Raw genomic sequence first — 22,005 nt, 5'->3', positions numbered from 1 at the left:
GTCACACATCTTTAAAAATATGTTACAGTCAGCCCTCCATATCCATGGGCTCCACATATGTAGATTTCACCAACCACAGATCAAAAATATTTGAAAAAAAATGTGTCTTTACTGAGTATGTACAGACTTTTTTCTCTTGTCATTATTCCCTAAACAATACAGTATAACAACTCTATACACAGTATTTATATTGTATCAGGTATTATAAGTAATCTAGAGATAATTTAAAGTATACAGGAGAATGTACATAGGTCGTATGCAAATACTACATCATTTTATATCAGGAACTTGAGCATCTGTGTATTTTGGTAGGTGAAACAGGTCCTGGAACCAATCCCCCACAGATACCAAGGGACTACTGTATTTATTTTCAACTAGATTGCTTAAATATAGACTGTGTTCTTCAGCTACCAGATTCTGAGGAATGGAGGAATACAGAGTTTATATTTTTTAAGATCATTCATTGATTTTTAAACATTTATGGGGCTGATCCTGACATTTATTTGTAGGTCATTCTTTTTACCTCAAAGGATTTTTATGATATGAGGATATGAGGAAATTTGTATAAGGGATTAAATGCTTTACATAGAGAATATATGTTACTTTATAATAAAAATGTAAATAAAGCAATAGGTATCGGGAGTCCTTTTTACTTTTAGTCAACACTGGGTCAAGTACTTTGGGCATTCATATGTCCCCTCAGAGAGTTTACAGTTCAGATGGAGAGAAAACCTAACATTTATGCAACACCAGTACACATTGTAAGACAAGGTAAAATTATGTGCCAATTTACAAGGTACAGGCTACCAACAGTGTAGAAAGAGGTACAGAGGCAAGCAGAAGAAGGAGAAACATAGTTTCCCTTAAGGATCCCAGATGAAGATGAGTTGGAGAATAGTAAGAGAAAGGAGCCCCCCATTGATAGAAGCCAATATAAGAATTTTCACGGAACTAGGGGTAGCCTTTAGATTTCTTGGAATTTTTTATGTACACAATCATGTTATCTGCAAATGGAGGCAGTTTGCTATCTTCCTTTCTAATGTATGTGCCTTTTATTTCCTTTTCTTGTCATATTGCACTGGTTAAAAGTTCTAGCACTGTGTCAAATAAGACTGGTAAAAGCAGACATCCTTGCCTTGTTCCCAGTCAGGAGCAAAGCTTTGGCCTTTCATTATTAGCCATAATGTTGCTGAAAGTTTTTTTACATGCCGTTTATCAATTTCAATTCTTTTTAAATTTGTTAATGTTTTATGGCCTAGAATATAGTCTGTCTTGGTATACCCTCTGTGACACTTGGAAAGAGTGTGTATTCTGCCATTGTTGATTGAATTCTTCTACAAATGTTGATTATATCCTATTGCTTGATGGTGCCACTCAGTTCTATATCTTTGCTGATTTTCTATCTAGTCATTCTCTCAATTTTTAAGACAGGACTGTTAAAGTTTACAAGTCAATTATGGATTTATCTATTTCTGATTTTATTTCTACTAGTTTTTGCTTCACATGCTTTGTACTTCTACAAAGCATGGAGAGCCTGCTGTTTGGTGCATACACATTTAGGATTGCTATGTCTTCTTGACAGATTACCCTTTATCATTATATAATGTCTCTCTCATTCTCTAGTAATTTTCTTTGCTCTGAAGTCCACTTTCCCTGAAATTAATATAGCCACTCCTGCTTTCCACTGACCAATATTTTCATATTATGTCTTTTTTCATCCCTTTGCTTTCAGTTTGCCTGTATCATTATATTTGAAATAAGTTTCTTATAACAGCATATAGTTCGGTCATATTTTTAAATTCATTCTGTCAATCTCTGTCTTTAAATTGGTATGTTTGGGCTATTTACATTTAATTTATTATTGTTATGTTGAGGGTTTAAATCTGTTTGTATGTTTTTTTCTTTTGTTTGTTCACTAATTTCTGCATCTCTGTGCAGGGGAGGAGTAGGGGTTGGTCCTCTATCTTCCTATGGGTTACTTGAACATATAGTAGAAGCCCACTTTGATTTACATCTCTCTATGTAGCCTTTTTAATGGTTGCTGAAACTATTAGTGTGGATTTGGCCTCATTACTGCTGGGTGATGTAGAAAGTCCTAACTCTCCACTAGGCCTCCTCTGACACCATCCCAGTGGGATAGGAAAGATATACTTCATTACAGCCAGCAGGGGATGAAAGCCTAGGCTCCTCATGTGGTCACCATTGATACTGCAGTGGTGGTGGTGGTGGTGGCAGTGGGGGATGGATGAGGACTCATTACCACCCTCTGGGGATAAAAATCCCAGCTCCCAGTTTGTCTCCAACATCACCCTGGTAGGAGATGGAGCCTTGAGGGGTCCATCATGGGATGCCTCATTACACCCTGTCAAGGGTGGAAGTCTAGGCTCCCCATTCTGTCTTTGGTGGTGAGGACGAGGTCATAGTTTTTTCTGTGGTGTTTGGCTACAGTCAAGTGGTTATTGTCTGAAAGGTTTTAGTCTTGCTAGGCTTCCTCTTTCTTGGTCATTTTGGTAGAGAGAGCAGACTTTTGTTGGGGCTTTTTTGGTCAGCTTCCATTGGCATTTCCAGGTAGCTGCCTTCTTCAGCTCCTAGTCTGGAATAATGAAGCAAAAAGATAACCCAGGGAACCTGCCATTGAATTATTCTTGGTCCCTAAAATCTCTAGCTGGTCTGCTATCTTCTCTCCACCTTTCAGAGTCTTTCTATTTTTTTAAATATGTAATGTCTAGGATTTTTCATTGTACTTCACCAGAGGGATAGGGAACAGTGTAACTACTACAGCTATCTTCCTAGAAGCAGAGATCCTATAAATACTTTTAATGACAATTTAATTGTTCATTTCGAAGGCCCTGTTAATCTGCCTGCTATTTTTCACTACCCCGTTGGGTAGGCTTTTTTTCTCATATGTACACACTTAAAAGTATACATATTAGGCTGAGTATGGTAGCTCATACCTGTAATCCCAGCACTTTGGGAGGCCGAGACAGGCGGATCACCTGAGGTCAGGAGTTTGAAACCAGCCTGGCCAACATGGCGAATCCCCGTCTCTACTAAAAATACAAAAATTAGCCAGGCGCCAGCCATGGTGGTGGGTGCCTGTGATCCCAGCTACTCGGGAGGGTGAGGCAGGAGAATCGCTTGAACCCGGGAGGCGAGGTTGCAATGTGCTGAGATCACACCATTGCACTCCAGCCTGGGTGACAGAGAGAGACTCTGTCTCAAAAAAAAAAAAATCATACATATTAGTCAGGGTTCTCCAGAGAAACAGAACCAACAAGATTATATAAAGAAAGAGATTTATTCTAAAGAATTGGCTCACATGATTATGGAGGCTAGCCAGCCCAGCCCTAAGATCTTCATGGCAAGTTGGCAAACTGGAGATCTAGGAGAGCTGATAGTTTAGTTCTAGTCCTAGTCCAAATGCCTTAGAACTAGAGAAGATGATACAGTTTTAGTCTAAACATGATAGGCTTGAGACCCAGGAAGAGCTGGTGTTTCAGTTCAAGTTGAAAGGCAGGAATAATTCTCCCTTACTCAAGGATAGGTCAGTGCTTTTATTTCAACCAATTGGATAAGGCCCACTCACATTATGGAAATTAATCTGCTCTATTCAGTCTATCCATTTAAATGTTAATCTCTCTAAAAATACCCTCACAGCAACACCCAGAATGTATGACCAAATATCAGGGCACCCCATGGCCCAGTCAAGTTGACACATAAGATTGACCATCACAGTATGCAAACATTTAAAAGCTCCGGCCTAACAAAATGGTTAAGTTGGACCTAAATATGAACTCTGACAGAACATGTTCACATATTCACATTTGAGGCTCACTTTGAGATATACAGAGAAACTCAAGGGAATGAGTAAAGTCTTTCATAGATCAAAAATCTGTTTAAAGGAAGCAAGCACTAAAACCTGAAAGGCAGTGCGATATTATGGGAAATAAGAACCTTCTGGTCACCGTGTTTCTTCAGAAGAGCTTTATAAACAGGAAAACTGTTAAAACTTTTATTTTTCCTGATTCTTAGGGCAAGAATTTATTTTTTCTATTGTGGAAAGGTTAAAAAATTCAAAATAAGAATTTTGAATTCAAAAAAATTCAAAGATTTCTCATGACCTGTAATCCCTTTGTCACAATCTCTTAACATTTCCCCCTGGGGCCAGCATCTAATGTCAAGGCCTGGCTGGTTCTGGGTGCAGGCATCACTTGCTGGAGATAACTTCAGACTCAAATAGACTTTAGTTCCCAGGTGTGTGACCTTGGGCAAATGGCTCTCTAAACAGCAGTCTTTTTATCTAAAAATAGAGGGATTTCATGTCTGTAAAATCAGTAGTTATATTGTAAGAATTAAATAATGTCTGTGAAGCATAGTGTTAAACATGTAGTAACCATCCAATAATTCTAGCCCTGACCACTTATTATTATCATCATAAGACAGCCTTTTGTCATTGTAAACTCTTAATAAATACCATTTTTAAAGGCTGTAAAACGTCCTCTTGTATGAGTGTTCTATAATAAAACATTCCCTCCTAAGGTGACACATCTAAGTAATCTTTAGTTTTTCAGTTTTATAAATGAGATTGCCATCTTAGTGCTTAAATATCTGTTTTACTTTGGACCATTTCCTTAAGTGCAGCTTCTTTGAGGTAGAATTAAAAAGTGAAGAGATAGAACCTTCTAGAAAGATGGTACCAAGATTGCACTAGCAATGAGAGAGAGAGACTTTTCTGATTTTCAAACTTTATATTTTCTAGAAGCATCAGATGGTGAAGGAGGAGGAGACACAGAAGTGATGCAGCAGGAGACAGTTCCAGTTCCTGTACCTTCAGAGAAAACCAAACAGGTGAGGGGGTCACTGTGGGAGAGCCACCACTGTTAAATTCTGAAATCAGCCTTTTCCTCCTCTCTATTGAACTCCCCATGTCCTAATTTCGGTTGTTGGTGGGATTTAAGAGAGCCTTTTACTTTCTTTCCCTTTGAAAAGGCCATGGGCCATGCTTCCTTCATTGTAAACCAGCAAGGTCTGTTTTTTGCCCTAATACTTTTTCTTTTTCTTCTTTTTTTTTTTTTTTTTTTGAGACAGGATCTTGCTTTATCACCCAGGCTGTAGTACAGTGGCACAATCATGGCTCACCACCACCTTGACCCTCTGGGCTCAAGCAATCCTCTTACCTCAGCCTCCCGAGTAGCTGGGATACCACAGGCATGCACTACCACACCCAGCGAATTTTTTTATGTTTTGTAGAGGTGAGGTTTCTCCGTGTTGCCCAGGCTGGTCTCAAACTCCTGAGCTCAAGCAGTCTACCCACCTTGGCCTCCCAAAGTGCTGGGATTACAAGTGTGAGCCACTGCTTCTGGTTCCTAATGTTTTTTAACTATATAAATGCATTTCACAATAATAACTTAGATTCTTACATCACATTTTTGCCAAAAATCCAGCCTTATGCTTTTGGGTACAACTCCTAAAAGGAGACAAATAGCATAAAGATAGAGAAGATTATCACACACTCGAGTGCATGATTATAGCACCAGGCCATGCTGCCAGCAGGCTCCTGGGACCTTATTTCTGCCCAGCATTATGGTCTGTCATATGCATTCTTAACGGGATTTATGGTCTTTACATTACCAGAATTGGCCATTTGGATAATCTTTTTTCCTAAACCTGTGACCTTTTATTGCCTTTTTATTGCCTTTTTAATCTTCCTACTGACTTTAGAAATGCCACTCACATCCATTTGTAGCTTTTTCTCATTGGGTTTCCATCAAAACCTGATTGGTATTTAGTTTGGTGCAAAAGTAATTGTGGTTTTTGCCATTACTTTTAATTTTAAAAAATTACTTTTGCACCAACCTAATAAATCTATGTGATTTGGGGTTTTGTTTGTTTGTTTTTGAGATAGGGTCTTGCTCTGTTGCCCAGTCTAGAGGACAGTGGCACAATCATGGCTTACTGCAGGCTCAACCTCCCAAACTCAAGTGATCCTCCCACCTCAGTCTCCTGAGCAGCTGGGACTATCAATGTGCACCACCACACCAGCTAATTTCTTTATTTTTTTGTAGAGATGAGGTCTCACTATGTTACCCAGGCTGGTTTCGAACTTCTGGGCTCAAGTGATCCTCTTTCCCTTGGCCTCCCAAAGTGCTGGGATTACAGGCATGAGCCACAGTGCCTGGCTTATGTGTGATTTTTTAAAGGACTGTCTACTACCAATCCAAAGTTACTGTATTTTTCACTGCAACAATGTGGGGTCTTAAATTCTTATTGTAGGTGCTTTAAACTCATTACCCCAGTGTGTTATTCTACCCAAAGTTTGTGACCCAGCTCAGGATAACTGTGAGAAACAATTTAGTGTAGTGTTGCTTAACTTGCCCACCCAAGTGGACAAGTTAAATTTCCCTGTGACTCAGTCACCTTCTTGGTAAATGATAACACTTATGTCTTCCTCACAGAGTTGTAATGATGATTAAATGAGTGTGTACTTGATAAGCACTTCAAACAGTGGTTATCAGAGAGTAATCACTGAAGTATTAATTATTATAGTTATAGTTAATAATTATAGTCTTTGTTATTTTGTCCATTATTTTTTCTTCCTGGGAAGGGACATGCAGAAAGGTATACATGTTTAATATATAATCATCTTGGTTTTTTTCTCCAACCATTAAATATTTTGCTCAAAGGCCCTATACTGGTTTTAGTTTTAATCATTCTTCCGGAAACCTACAGGGTAACACATCCGTAGCTCTTCAATTTATTTCCTTAAGGTGGGGTTTAATTTTTCCCTAGCTTATCACGCTAATCATACCATAGTCATGCCCTCTTTGACTTTTGCCTCTAATCAATGTCTACCTACAGGACTTATTTGCACGTAGTCTTCTTCATACTCCATTGGCTTTCGTTTTTTCTTGCTTTCCCCTTGATTTTCTTCTTGTTTGTTCCTTGCTCTTTCTGGACTCATTGGTAAAACAATAAAGACCTTTTATTGAGCAGTTAATACTGTTACTGTATAAGGCACACTGTAACATAATCCTCACAGCATCCCTAGGAGGTAGGTGGTACCCACTTTACAAAGAACCAGAGGCTCAGAGACAGGTTCTGGGGGTCATGGCCCATCTGCTTGGCTGTGAGCCAGGCTCCGAGGATACTGTTGCTTTCACTTCCCTTTTTACCTGTCCTCTCTCTTTCAGCTCAGGAAAATTGGATTAACCGTGTTCTCATGTGTTTTGTTGGTCACATGCCATTGCTATTTTCTGCCAAGCAAAAAAATAATTACAAAACCTTAAGCTGTTACTGCTCCCTTTTAATCACCTTTCTCTTGCTTTAATTTCTTTCACCACCAAATTGCTTTGAAGAGTCCAAGTCCTTGGTAAGCAAAATGCCCTAACCCCTTTCTCCAACCCTATCCTAATTTCCCTGGCCAGAGAAATATCATTTTTCCATGAGAATCTGCATGTGCCCCTCTGCTTCATATGAGTGTTGCCCATCTTGGTCCCTGCTTATCCCCAGGAGGCTCACCTCAAGGACAGATTTTATCTATGCGTCTCCACAGCGCCTGTCATGGAACCTTGCCCTTAATTGGCACTCATTATTTGTGAAATGAAGGAATGAATGACCATACCATTATCCCAGTTTTCTCATGACTCTTCCCATCTCAGCCCTTTGTCCCAGCTTGTGAGCCATCAGCTCCCTGACACAGCTGCCTGCAGAGGTCTCTTGGGGCCTTGTGATGCCCTATCCCTCCTCCAGCCACATCCCTGATTTCCCAACACAATTCCCTCCTTGAAAGGCTCCTCCACCTTGACATTCAAGGCCGGGGTCTGTCCTGTCCATCCCTGCCTGCCCACACAGTCCCTCCAGCTCCCCTGTGGCCTCCTTCGTCCTCTCTCTCCCGCTGCTCTTCTCCCTCTGGAACTCATCCCACCAGCCCAAGGATGACTTACTTGTCAGGCGTACTGTCTGTCCTTTCAGGAGTCCTTCTCTAATTGTTTACATGCATAGAATTTGAGTCTCCAGCTGGTTCGTAAGTCCCTTGGGGCCAGGGTTTCTTTTGTGTCCACTATAGTACCTAACACAGTTTTGGGCTCTTATTTGGCAGATATGACCAGATGTATGTTTTCTAAATATAACTGCATTTTTTCTGGATCAATTTTTTTAAAAGTTATGCTATATTTAAATTTTAGATTTGTTTCAAATTTGCTTAAGACTGTGCTGTTCTTTCAGTTTTTCTTTATGCTTGTACAGGAACTACTTGGCATGATGCTGTCGGCTGTAATATACATTTAGGCTTTAATATCACCAGGCAAGAGCATCCGTCAAGATAGATGACGTTCCCTCCTTTGCCATAGCTGGGCCTCACATTTGTGTCACTGAATACATGCCTCTAGTTTGTTCAGTATTTTAAGCAGCAGATTTATAACTTTAAAGTTTTTAAATCCATGCAACTACCTCATCTCTAGCAACCATTTCACATCTAAATAATCATCCTTGGCCTGCTTAATAATGTGAGTATAAAGATTTGCCAACAGTTCTTTTTCCCCCAGTAATCACTTCCAAAATAAATGAATTCCCTACTCCTAGAGATTGCATCACCCTCTTCCCTCTTCAGCATCAGTCATTTCAGAGCCAGCCCTAGTGACTTTGTAATTATGGTTCCCAGAATATAAACCCTTAAGAAGGATTTTGTGACTTTTCCTTGATGCTTCCATGATGTCAGTAACATTTCAGTGGTTCCATGACCCATCTTCTCCTGCTCAGAGACCACAGTGGACTTCTTTTTTCTTCTGCTGGCCTTTTGTTTATCTCCTTTAATCATAAAGGAATCTTCAGCAGGAGTGTTTCTCCCTTTCCCTTCTTACTCTCCTTTCTCTACTGTTGTATTTTCTTGCTACTGCTTTATTTGAGCATTGATCATTTCATATTTCTTCTACTCTTTATCTCCAAGATGATGCTTATCTATTGTTGAAAGAAAACAGGACTATGTCCTATTCATTCTCTGATTCACCTGTTTCCTTTTCATTATGGCTTCTCAGTTCTGTTCTTTGTATTAATCTATTGTTTCATTGACAAATTGCCCAAAAGTTAGCAGCTTAAAATAAAAACATTTATTATCTCAGTTTCTGTTACCTCACAGACATGGCTTAACTCAGTGCCTCTGGCTCTGCATCTCTTATCAGGTACCAGCCAAGTTGTGGGCTGGGATTGGAGGCTCAGCTGGGGAGAGTTTACCTTGCAGCTCGCTTGTGTGGTTGTTGGCATGTCTCAATCTCTCACTATTTGAGCCTCTCCACAGGGTTGCCTCACAGCGTTGCAGTTGCCTTTCCCCAGGCCGAGTGATCCAAGAGGGAACCAGCAAAAGCACCCAAGACAGAAACCACAATCTTTTTATAGTTTATTCTCAGAGTTGACACCTCGTCACTTCTGCCATATTAAGCAAGTAAATCCAGTCCACATTCATGGGGAAGAGATTACAAAGGAATATGAGTACCAGGAGATCAAGATCATGAGGAGCTATCCTGGAATCTGGCTACCACACTCTTCCTCTGGCCCCCCAGTGACTTGTATCCCTTCAATGTGCAGAATATACTCACCCCTCCAAGGACTGCAAAGTCTCTTCCCATTGCAGTGTGAGCTCAATATCCAAAATCTTGTCATCTAAATCAGGTCCAGGTGCAGTTGGGGTGCCTCAGTTTTAATTCCTTAAGTACAGCTCTTTGAGTACATTTCTTCTTCTCAACCTGTGAAACTAAAGAGACAAGTTACCTCTCCCACATGCTCAACACACAGTGGTAGGACAAGTGTAGTATAACTTTTATTGACATTTCTATTCAAAACAAGGCAAATAGGAGGCACATGGAGTCATTGGTACACAGCATTCTGAAGGCCATCCAAGCAAATGTCAGGAGTTTATTTATTAAGGCTTGAGGCCTAAGAGTAATTCTTCATGGTTCTTGGCTCTGCCCTTTGGGCTTTGTTTTGTCCTCCAATTATCCTTTTTTGTTTTTTTCTATTAAAAGCAGAATGTGTTTGCAACTGAGCAGCTAATGCAACCTGCTTCTTGACAGAATTCTCCGTGTCCAAAGGCCTCTGTTCCCATTGTTCTCTGACTCTCTCAGCCCAAACTAGTGGTATTTCTGCATATATACCTCCTTTAAAAACTGTGGGTGTCACCTGTGCTGCTTCTGGGGGTTCACTCCATTAGGCAGAAGTCACACCCCTAATCTCTTCTTTACTTTGGGCCCTTGCTGAGAGAATATGAGGCAATATCCCTTAAGCTTCCTAGAGGCATCTTGTTTAAGAAAATCTGTGAGCACACCCTTAATTTCTTTAAAGCGCTCCTATGTGACTGAATAGTATTCTGAGGCACCATCTTTGTTTCTTCTGAGGTCTTAATGAATGGTTTTAAGTCACACCCTTGATTTCATCTTTAATATTCCTTCTCTCAGTTTAACCCCTTCCTTTTTCATTTTACTGTAAGACCCAAGAAAAAATCAGGTGTCACCTTTAACACTATTTGAAAATCTCCTTAGCTAGATTACCCTTGCCAATAGGCACATTTTCCATATAATTTCAGAAAACTGTATTGCTAAACTTTCTACCACTGCATAACAAAGAGTCCCTTTCCTTCAGTTTCCAATAAGATTTTTCTTTCTTCAAGCCCTCACCTTCCATGTCTTCAAAGTCCAAAATTGCATAGCGTTGTTCAAGCACATTCTTCATCAATCACTGTACTTTTGACACATTTCAGAGTAGTTTGCAAAATCAGTACACTCACCCCAGATACTTCAGCATGCATATCACTGACTAATGTTTAATATTTGTCTTAAAGTTTGTATATTTTCTTTTGAGGTAAAGTTAATATACAATAAATGTACAAATGTCAAATATACCATTCAATGAATTTTGACAAATAAATACAACTATGTAATCCAAAGCCCAATCTGGATTAAAAAAACAGGATCATCACCCCCAGAATCCTTTCATGCCACCTGGATCAATCACCATGCTAAATTCCTTGCCTCAGAGGCAACAACTGTTCCGATATTTTTTCTAAAAAATTAATTTTGCCTGTTCTAAAATGGCATATAAATGGAATCATACAGTTACATGCCGTTTTGTTTAGGGCTTCTTTCATTCGACACAGTATTGTTTAGATTCCTCCATGTCAGTGTATAGTATTTCATTCCTTTTTATTGCTGAGCACATTAAGTCTGCTAGGGCTGCCATAACAAAATGCCACAGACTGGGTGGCTGAAACAACAGTTCTGAAAGCTAGAAGTCTGCGATCAAGATGTCTACAGGTGTGGTTTCTCCTGAGGCCTCTCCCCTTCATTTGCAGATGGCCTTCTCACTATGTCTTCACATGGTCTTTTCTCTGTCTATGCATATCCCTGATGTCTCTTCTTCTTATAAAGACACCAGTCACATTGAATTGAGGCTCCACCCTTATGACACCTCATTTAACCTTAGTTGCCTCTTTAAAGGCCCTGTCTCCAAATATAGTCACATTGGGGGTTAGGGTTTTAACATATGACTTTCAAGGCAATACAATTGAATTTAGAACACTGAGTAGTATTCAGTTATACAAATGTACCATTTTGTTTATCCATTCCTCTATTCATGGACACCTGAGGCTATTTCTTTTTTTTTTCTTTTTTTTTTTTTTTTTTAAAAGATGGAGTCTTGCTCTGTCACCCAGGCTGGAGTGCAATGACGCGATCTCAGCTCACTGCAACCTCTGCCTCCTGAATTCGAGCGATACTCCCACCTCAGCCACCTGAGTAGCTGGGATTACAGGCATCTGCCATCATGCCTGGCCAATTTTTGTATTTTTGTAGAGACGGGGTTTCACCTTGTTGGCGAGGCTGATCTTGAACTCCTGACCTCAGGTGATCCGCCCACCTGGGCCTCCCAAAGTGCTGGGATTACAGGCGTGAGCCACCCCAGCCTGGGGCTATTTCTTGTTTGGCACTATTATGAATAAATCCACCATGAATATTCACATACAAGTTTCTTGGGGAATGGTTTTTAAGCTTTTTTATTTTATTTTTTTACATTTTTAATTGACACATAATAATTCTACATATTTATGGGGTACGTAGTGATGTTTGTATAGTGTTCACATCAGGGCAGAACATATATTTTTATTTCTCTTTAGTAAATACATGACACTTGCTGAGTCATCTTCAATTTCATAAAAAAACTGCCAGATCTTTTTCCTAAATGATTGTACCATTTTGCACCCCCACCATCAGTGTGTGAGAGTTTTGGTTGCTGTATATCCTTGTCAACATTTGGAGTTATTGGCCTTTTAATTTTCGACATTTTGGTGAGTGTGTATTGAATAACTTTGACCATGTCCAAAAGAAACTAAAAGCCACTTCTAAGTTGTTTTTATCTTTATAACAAACATACTTGTTTTGTTATAAAATGGCAATTTAAATTTTTTTATTTTTACCAACCTAATAAGCATACATATATTTTTTAAAAATATCAGCTCGGCGTGGTGGCTCATGCCTGTAATCCCAGCACTTTGGGAGGCTGAAGCGGGCAGATCACTTGAGGTCAGGAATTTAAGACAAGCCTGGCCAATGTGGTGAAACCCCGACTCTACAAAAAATACAAAAAGTAGCTAGGCATGGAGGCACACCCCTGTAATCCCAGCTACTCAGGAGGTTGAGGCAGGAGAATCACTTGAACCCAGGAGGCAGAGGTTGCAGTGAGCTGAGATCGTGACACTGCACTCCAGCCTAGGCAACAGAATGAGTAAGACTCTGTCTCAAAAAATAAAAATTTAAAAAATTTAAAAATCAAACAATATTACTTATTTACTAAGAGAAAACTTCAGCTTCTCTAGCTTTTTTCCTTACTTTCTGCCTTACAGTTTACACGGGTATTTCTTGACTTACCGATTTCTGACGTAATCTGCTGACATCCTGACATAGCATATGAGGACATGGTTCTCCCATCTATTATACTTCCTATTTCTTCACCAACTGCTGCCTCCCCTGCCAACAAGATACCACATTTTGGTCAAAACAGTTGTCACTATTACATCATTATGACGATGGAAATATTGTTCAACACTGAGAGAAAGAAGCTATAACCATCCCTCCTTTCTTATACAACTTTATTTTCATGGCATTAACAGTTGCTTCATTTCTTTAATTGCCTGGCTTGCTCTGTTCCTATTGTTAATTGTTTCCATATGTTCCAACATCTCTTCCACATGCCCATGAATAATATTTTCCATATGCTCAAATAGGTTAGTTGTTTTGTTTTGTTTTCCTGCAAAAATCCATATTTCTTTTTCACTCCAAACTGGTTATTCTCCAGGCCCACTGAACAATTGAGACCTCTTAACTGTCAACCTAGGGTGCCCCTTCAGCACCCTCCTGGGCTGGACTCCTTTTTGGCTAAATCCCATAGCTTCCTTTTGTTTGGTTTCACCCTTTATATTCTGAAATACAGCCTTCAGTATCTGCAGGTAGGAAGCAAATTTTTTGAGACTTCATATTTGAATATGTCTTTATTCTACTCTTACACTTGATTGATACTTTGGCTGGGTATAAAAGTTTAATTTGCAGATAAACTTTATTCATAATTTTGAAAGCATCATTCCATTAAGTTCTAGCATCCATTATTGCTTTTTAGAAATCTTGGCACTATTCTTTTTTCTGATCCTTTGTATTTTGTATGTTATTATCTTGGAGGGGAAAATTTTAGAATCTTCTTTGCCCATGATTTTCTGAAATTTCACAGTGATGCTCCTTGGTATGGATATTTTTCATATTCATTTTACCCTATACCTAATGGGCTTTCAGTTTGGAGTTTTATGTTCCAGAAAGTTTCCTTCAGGCAACACAAAAGTTCATCATATATTATTTCTTTTTTTTAATTTTATTTTGTCATGTGTTATTTCTTTGATGACTCCTTTTTAGAGACAAGGGTCTCACTTTGTCACTCATGCTAGAGTGCAGTGGTACAGTCATAGCTCACTGCAACGTTGAACTCCTGGGCTCAAGATGTCCTCCTGCCTCAGCCTCCCAAGTAGCTAGGAGAACAGGTACGTGCCACCACACTAGCTAATTTTTTTCTTTTTCTTTTTCTTTTTTTTTTTTTTTTTGAGGCAGAGTCCGGCTCTGTCACCAAGGCTGGAGTGCAGTGATGCAATCTTGGCTCACTGCAACCTCTGCCTCCTGGGTTCAAGAGATTTTCCTGCCTCAGCCCCCTAAGTAGCTGGGATTACAGGCGTGTGCCACCACGCCCAGCTAATTTTTGTATTTTTTAGTAGAGATGGGGTTTCTCCATGTTGGTCAGGCTGGTCTTGAACTCCTGACCTCGTGATCCGCCCTCCTCGGCCTCCCAAAGTGCTGGGACTACAGGCGTGAGCCACCATGCCCAGCCTTTTTGTTTTTGTTTTTGTTTTTGAGATGGAGTCTCGCTCTGTCACCCAGGCTGGAGTGCAGTGGCGGGATCTCGGCTCACTGCAAGCTCTGCCTCCTGGGTTCACACCATTCTCCTGCCTCAGCCTCCCGAGTAGCTGGGACTACAGGCGCCCGCCACCACGCCCGGCTAATTTTTTGTATTTTTAATAGAGATGGGGTTTCACCATGTTAGCCAGGATGGTCTCGATCTCCTGACCTCGTGATCTGCCTGCCTTGGCCTCCCAAAGTGCTAGGATTACAGGTGTGAGCCACCGCGCCCAGCCGGTTTTTTGTTGTTGTTGTTGTTGTTGTTGTTGTTGTTGAGACAGGGTCTCACTATGTAACCAGAGCTGGTCTCAAACTCCTGGCCTCAGGCAGTCCTCCCACCTTGGCCCCACAAAGCACTAGGATTACAGGCATGAGACACCATGCCAAGTCACCTGCTCTTTTATGTGACCTCTTTTTCTATAATATCATTTATTGAAAAATTGAATCTCTTAGGTTGATTCTCTGATTTTCTCACCACTTTTTTCTTTTCATTTTTCATCTCTTTCTGGGAGATTGCCTCTACTTTATCTTCAAGCCTTCCTCGTATATTTTTATCCCACCTTTCTTATTTGTTTTAATGCTTAACTGTTTTTCCCATTTGTACAGCATGTTCTTGTTTCATGGTTGCAAAATCTTCCCTTATCTCTGAGGATATTAATTGTCATTATTTTGAGGTACCGTTCCACTTTTCTCTAGGTTCATTTTTCTTTTTGTTATTTATTTGCTCTTGTGTTGGAGACTTTCCTTAGATGTCTGATGAACCTTAGCTATCCATTCTTATTGAAGAGAGATACACTGAAACAGTGATGAGTTGGGTTTGTCAATTAGTGTATTCATGGTAGGGTGATAGGATAACAAGCTGGATTTTTTACTATGGAACTCCCAAATGTCACTCTCTGATGGTATTTCTTTTAGGCCAGTCCATTTTTCCAAAGAGGAATTCAGTAGTCTCCTGCCTGCAATATGTAAGCATGGAATAGGGGCAGGAAATGGAGGCAAGCCTCAGCCTCTGCCCTATCTCCCCTGGCCCAGCCTTGATCCTCTTGATCGCTTCGGAGAATAGCTCTCCAGTTGGCTGGCAGGACAGGCAAGGTGAAAGGAAGCAGTAATGGGATAGTTGCTTGGCTACCAGGGTAGAAGATATCACCTAGTGGGGGACAGGGGTAGCTAATCATTCTAAATATAAACTTTCAGCCAATCGCTTCCTTTTTAACCCTTTACTCTCTGTAGTACTTTGTGCCTCCAAAGTACTGGACCTTCTCAGAGTGGAGCGGGTCAAAGACTCACTTACTGTTAGCTTCCACTCCTTCTGAAACCCAGATGCTAGCTTTCTCTCTGTGCCAAGTCACTTCTATCCAGTTCCAGCCACTTTCCATTTTCCAAAAAGTTGTTGAAACCTCTCCATTACTGTTGCTCTCTCTCCTGGTTTCTTGTTTTTTATATAGATCCTGCTCAATAGGTCCTTTTCAATGCCCTTTATTTTCAGTTTACTGGTATTTTGAGGTTCGTTTGCCATGTGTAATCAGGAGAATCATTCTTAAAGTAATTTTTGATACTTTAAGGAATTGAAAATACGCTCTAGTTGCTTCCCTTAAAAGCAACATTTTTTTAGGGGAGTGTGATTCTTCAGACTACATATTTAAAATTGCTACATTTCATATAAAGAAATGACATTACTTATCAACTGTCAAAGTCACACAGCGTTGGAATTGGTTTCCAGAAATGCTTAGTGTCTTGGCCGGATTCTTTCACATCTTCCTACCTAGTCTCCCTGAGGGTAAACAGCAGCATTCATAAAGCAGTTAACTAAATGTAAGACTTTTCAATACTGTGGATTTGGATTTCTCCATAAAGTCATCTCACCTCTATAGAAATTGACCCCATAAAATTGTCCTCTTCATTGGCACCCTACCACAGCCAGCTAAAGTAACTAGTCTCCAAAACCAAAGATTATTTTGCATTTCCTTTAGGATGATGTAAGAATTTGAACCTATTGTTTATCTGAAGCAATAGCATGGCTAAAGCAGTTCATCAAGCATGTTTCTTTTTCCTATGCATGATTCAGAATTACGTTTTTATTTTTTCTCCCAGAATTAAAGAGTCCATATTCTTACAATTGAGCTCATTTCTAGATTTAATTTATGTCATGTTTTAATTAATAGGCTTTGTAAACCTATCACAAATACAACCAGTACACTGAACGTATTCCTCGAGAACACCCCCATACGCTAAATAGATTGTAACAGGTTTCTAAATACGCTTCCCAAAAACCTTGATACTGGTAGAGATAATGCAGTGTAGTTTAAGGGATCTGCTAATCATATCCCAGCCTTTGCCTTAGGAACATGAGCTGAACGCTGGCCTGGTTTGTAATTGGACTCTTATGGCCATCTGGCAGCTTCTGTGACATATTAGTGGCCTTGGCACAGTCTCTAATTGGCATGTACCACCATCAAATTGGCATGTATCTACATCCACAAGACAGTTTAACTTTCTAAATAAAAGAAGCCATATCTCTCTTTTCTTTAGCTGTGATGCAATTGCTCTTTGCAGGTTTTTTATCTTAGAGGAAACTAAAATTTCAAGATTTCCCATGTCACTTTAATCCTGAACTTTTTAAATCTATTTCTGCAATAACTAAAAGAGAATCTTGAAACTGCTGGTCTTTGGCCCCATGTCTTGAAGAAATTATGTAGTATTACATCTTTCTCTCTGACTTCAGGCCATAGACATTCTCAATCTGCAGGCTGTCTGCAAGCTTTCATAGAAAGATTCATCTGTAATCATTTTAACAGAGCCAGTGGAGACAAGATTGCTTTAGTTAGTAGCTTATCAGTTTAAACTGCATATTCTCTGGTTGGAATGGAAAGTTAATCAAGGAAAACTCAGAATAAGTTTTCACTTACATTTTATATCTTACTTGGCAACTTGTTTGACAATGTTGCATAAAAGGTCCAGCACAGGAAACATTTTATACTCCTGCTTGTGATTAATAAATGTGGAATCTGGGGCATTCTATTTTATAAATCAACATCTTAGTCCAAATTTCCTGTTTTTCTACATTAGAAAAAAGCCCTCAGGGTAAAAATAGCACTAAACTGGGGTACTCAGGGGTCAAGGCAACAGGCAAAACAGATTACTCTAGATACTGTGGTGCTGAGACTGTTATCAGACTAGTAGCAAAGACATTCATTTTGTAGTCATTATAGCAAAGGCATTTGATGCAGCTGGTTTATAAAAACGTTAAGTTAATATATCCTACTTTGGATTTTCTATGCTTATTGAAAAGAGGAAAGGAATGGATAATACAAAACAATAAACCAGTGACTTGGAAATGTAAGCTCACACACAGCTAGTTCATGGAAAACCCTAGTCACTCTAGTCAAAGACTGTCTTACCACATCTTAATTTTAATCACATCGATTTCTGCTGTATTATACAAACTCAGCCACTGTCTTCAATCTCCAATACCCTGCACTTCCACACCAAGCACACATATGCACTCACTCACAATTTGATCTTGTTCAAAGATTCTCCAGTCTTAAGTCATCTGCACTTTCTGACTTTCTCAAATTCTCTCAGTGCAACCGCTGCATAGTAACCTACAGTAGATCTTCCAGCATCTCTCTGTAGAATATTACCAAGACACTCTGAAGAATACATGCATGGCAGAAAGTACTTTGGGGTTCATGCCACTAATTGACACTTTATCATGAAAAGATTAAAATGTTCTCATTTGTATTTCTTAATAGCCTAAAGAATGTTTTTTGATACAACCAAAGGAAAGAAAAGAGAATGCCACCAAGACCAGGAAAAGGAGAAAGGTAATATTAATAATTTCTTACATTTGTATGGCCCCACATGGTTTCCATCACATTTTTATGTATCATACTTTCGTGAGGCAACTACCGTAATCCCCATCTAAGAGATGCAGACATTGTAAGATTCCTTGAGGTTTGGTGACTTTCCTAAGGTCACTACTAATAAGTGTTTCTGTTGGAGCTAAGAATAAATTCTTCTGACTCCTATTTCAGTCCTGTGGAGTGCCAGATATATTTGTTACACACCCTTTGTTTTCAGTGTGGTCAGATGTCAGACATAGATTTCTAATTCTAGAAAGAGTCCAGAGCTATCCTCCCCCAGCCCTTCTGGCTCTGTCCATGAAAAGAAATATACCAACCTCCTTTTTCTATTCATTCCAGATTTTAAGACCTTATACCTTAAAGTATGAATAAAAAGAAAATAATAAGCAGATGAAGGTAGTATGAGGCACTTCTGACTAATTTGGAACCATAAATTAAGTCAAAAAAGCTCTCCCACCTTGCATTTTGATATTTGCTGGTGAGCATAGGAAAGACTGTTTCTCGTATACAAACTTTTTTATGGCTCAGTCTTGGAGAAAGTATGGTTAGCTATGACCTTCTCCCACAGTTGTGAAAACAGCAGTGTAATTCTCTCCCTGCCAAGAGGGGTCTACTGCTGAAGTCAGCCGAGGAAATACGATTGGGATTAGAGGAAAGAAGATGGACTGAAACCAATTACTTAACAGCAAGCTTTTAGAAAACTGAGAGTGTGTGTGCATATGTTTTCTTTTCTTACAAATGGCCAAATAGGAAAATGGGAGATGCCAAATTGGCTGAGGTTTGGCAAGTCCTTAAAGAAGTGACTTTAACTTCTCTTTGATAATTTGTACACTAATGGCCTTCTGGAGTGTTAAGTTCTTGGTGGCTCAAGGTCAAAACTCTAGCTAGATAGTTTAGTCTTGACTGAGGTCACGCTAAATTGTGCCCACTGATGACATATTTTTAAAAGTTAATTCCTTTGACAGAGCCCTGACCATTCTTGGCAAGTGTATAGAAATAAGGATATTGTAGAAGGAGGGGGAAAAGCTGGGGTCAGGGGTGGGGAATGCTCCTTCTGGATCTTTGGTGGAACATTAGAAGGAAGTGAGAAGGGAAGCTTATGATGGAAATAAATGAATGATTGTGGCTTTCTACTACACTGCAGCATTCAATACTTGCTACACAAATGAGTCCAAATCAAAACTGATGTTGGAAAGTATTTCCTGTAATATTTTTTCTACTTTCCATAGGGCCACTTTAATACCATCAGTTATCCAAGACCTGAGAATCGAGGGTGTTAAGTCCCCTTCTCAGTAGGCTCCTATGCTCAGATTCCTACTGCAGGTTTTACACTAATGACAGAAATCCAAACTAAGACTCAGCACCTCAAAAACCAGGTTGGGCAAGAAATTCTCAAAATTCTAATCCTATAGGAATATAAATCATCTAGGGCTGAAAGAGAGCTTTCCATAGCAATGAGATTTCTTTACTTTTGACAGAAAATAATACCCCAGTATGCAGACGCCTGCAAAAATTCAGTTTTCTTGGAAATCATAGATCAAGAGTTACCGGGAGCCTTCTAGATCATTTTTTTCATTTTTCAAAGCAATAGTTATGTCCAAGAAGTATTTAGTGAATTTTCTCAAATGTGTTTATTAAAACCCACATTCACACTTGGCTAACACCAAAAGCTATGTGCCGTTTAAATGCCAGGGGAACTAACCTATTCCAACCAAATGCCATTTTAAAATATGTCTTCCCATTTTTCTTCAGAAGAAAATTACTGATGTTCTTGCGAAATCAGAACCAAAACCAGGGTTACCTGAAGACCTACAGAAGCTGATGAAGGACTATTATAGCAGCAGACGCTCGGTGATTGAATTAGAAGAACTGAACCTGCCAGGTATAGCCAAGCTTCAATTTTCCTAATGACAAGGAGCAAAACATAACTATCTGTTATGGTTAGGTGTCTCGGGCAGTCAATTAACACATTTTCCAGCAGTCGTAGTGGCTCATGCCTATAATCCCAGCACTTTGGGAGGCTGAGGCTAGAGGATCGCTTGAGACCAGGTGTTTGAAACCAGCCTGGGCAATATAGTGAGACCTCATCGCTATTAAAAATAATAATAATAATAATAATAATTGTTTAAAGAGACATACTTTCAGGCTGGGCACAGTGGCTCACGCCTATAATCCCAGCACTCTGGGAGGCTAAGGCAGGTGGATCACTTGAGGTCAAGAGTTCGAGACCAGCCTGGCCAACATAGTGAAACCCCATCTCTACTAAAAATACAAAAATTAGCTGGGCGTGGTAGCACACGCCTGTAAATCCAACCTACTTGGGAGGCTGAGGCAGAAGAATCACTTGAATCTGGGAGGCCGAGGTTACAGTGAGCCAAGATCACACCATTACACTCCAGCCTGGGGGACAGAGCGAGACTCCATCTCAAAGAAAAAAAAGAAATATAATACTTCTTTTCCTCAATCTAATAGTTTTAACTGATAGATTATATCAAATCGTTTTAACTGATAGATTATATCCTTACTGGATGCTAAACAGTATTTGTCAAATCTAATACTAAGATTTGTGATTGTATTTTTTTATTCAAAAGGCCAATTGTTGGGTGTGCATTTTTTTAACAGACTATTCAACGAGTAGGAGTTCATTATGAGGACAGAAGTAAAAGTACACATTTAAAAGTATAGATGTGAAACACTGATTTACTCAACTATTATAGACAAGAACTTTAGCCTTAATAAGCAATTTAGTTTTGTTGTTGCTCTTATCATGGATTTCTAGTCATGGTTTTTAGACTCTTTGCAGGCCAGACTCTTTCAAGCAAACTATCAAAAGGTAGGAACAAAATTCTGCATATTTTGCGAGGCTGACACTTTGCCTCCAGGGATTCTTAAGCCTACTAGAATTTTAGATCCTCTGCCTTAGTGTATTTATAATTAAGCTAAAAGATATTACAAAATTTAAACAGCTAATTTTTTAAAAATATTTATGTATTTATTTTAGAGACAATGTCTTGTTGTGTCGCCCAGTCTGAAGTGCAGTGGCACCATCGTAGTTCACTGCAGCCTCGAACTCCTGGGCTTAAGTGGATCCTCTCACCTCAGCTTCCCGAGTAGCTGGGAAGATAGCCATGTGCCACCACACCCAGCTTAAACAACTAATTTTAATTAATTTCAAAATTATGATGCATCCTTTAACTCTTTTAGGCAGGGATGGGAGGAAATAGATGTTGTCATAAAATCAAACCATAAAAGTTTGGGTACAACTGCTTCAGATGAACTATTTTTAGACTACTAGGCGTATCTAATATTGCTTTTGGAAAAAGTAGAGGGTGGCTTGATTTCCGTTTTCCATTACAACTTTATGCTTTCTAGAAGCTTGAGAAGCTGAAAAACAATCTGTTCCCTGAATTTTTATAATTCTTTTGTGATATCCTTTTTTAAAAACACACATTGGGTTTGGAGACATGAGTGCCCTGTCTGTTTTCCAAGGAGATTACCCTTTAGGGAATTGAAGGAGTGCATTTGCACATGAGCAGGATCTGGACTTTTAGACTTACTAAGCCCAGACAGTTCCAGTAGCAGTTAGAATCCACTCTTCCCAGCACACCACGGCCTCTGCTGTGAAAGCTATGGCCCTGACTGCACTATCACAGGAACTATTCTAACAA

General features: G+C 39.5%; 1 protein-coding gene and 1 long non-coding RNA gene across 2 annotated transcripts in view; one reads left to right on the top strand and one right to left on the bottom strand.

The window, feature by feature from the left end:
• CMSS1 (cms1 ribosomal small subunit homolog) overlaps positions 1-22,005 on the top strand; it is a 372,199-nt gene that overhangs the window by 335,539 nt on the left and 14,655 nt on the right. Inside the window, exons 2-4 of the mRNA XM_003261727.4 lie at positions 4,760-4,848; positions 18,227-18,298; positions 20,090-20,219. Of these exons, the coding sequence (XP_003261775.2) occupies positions 4,760-4,848; positions 18,227-18,298; positions 20,090-20,219 (291 nt within the window). The remainder of the gene's footprint in view (positions 1-4,759; positions 4,849-18,226; positions 18,299-20,089; positions 20,220-22,005) is intronic.
• Positions 1,691-22,005, bottom strand: part of LOC115832142 — a 115,125-nt gene continuing 94,810 nt past the window's right edge. The window contains exons 2-4 of the long non-coding RNA XR_004027579.1: positions 12,909-13,007; positions 9,591-9,745; positions 1,691-2,593 (exon numbers count right to left, since the gene is read on the bottom strand). This is a non-coding gene — a long non-coding RNA (uncharacterized LOC115832142). The remainder of the gene's footprint in view (positions 2,594-9,590; positions 9,746-12,908; positions 13,008-22,005) is intronic.

Source organism: Nomascus leucogenys, chromosome 21, assembly GCF_006542625.1.
Source record: "Nomascus leucogenys isolate Asia chromosome 21, Asia_NLE_v1, whole genome shotgun sequence".
NCBI lineage: Eukaryota > Metazoa > Chordata > Mammalia > Primates > Hylobatidae > Nomascus > Nomascus leucogenys.
This window is presented reverse-complemented; position numbering and strand designations above follow the sequence as displayed.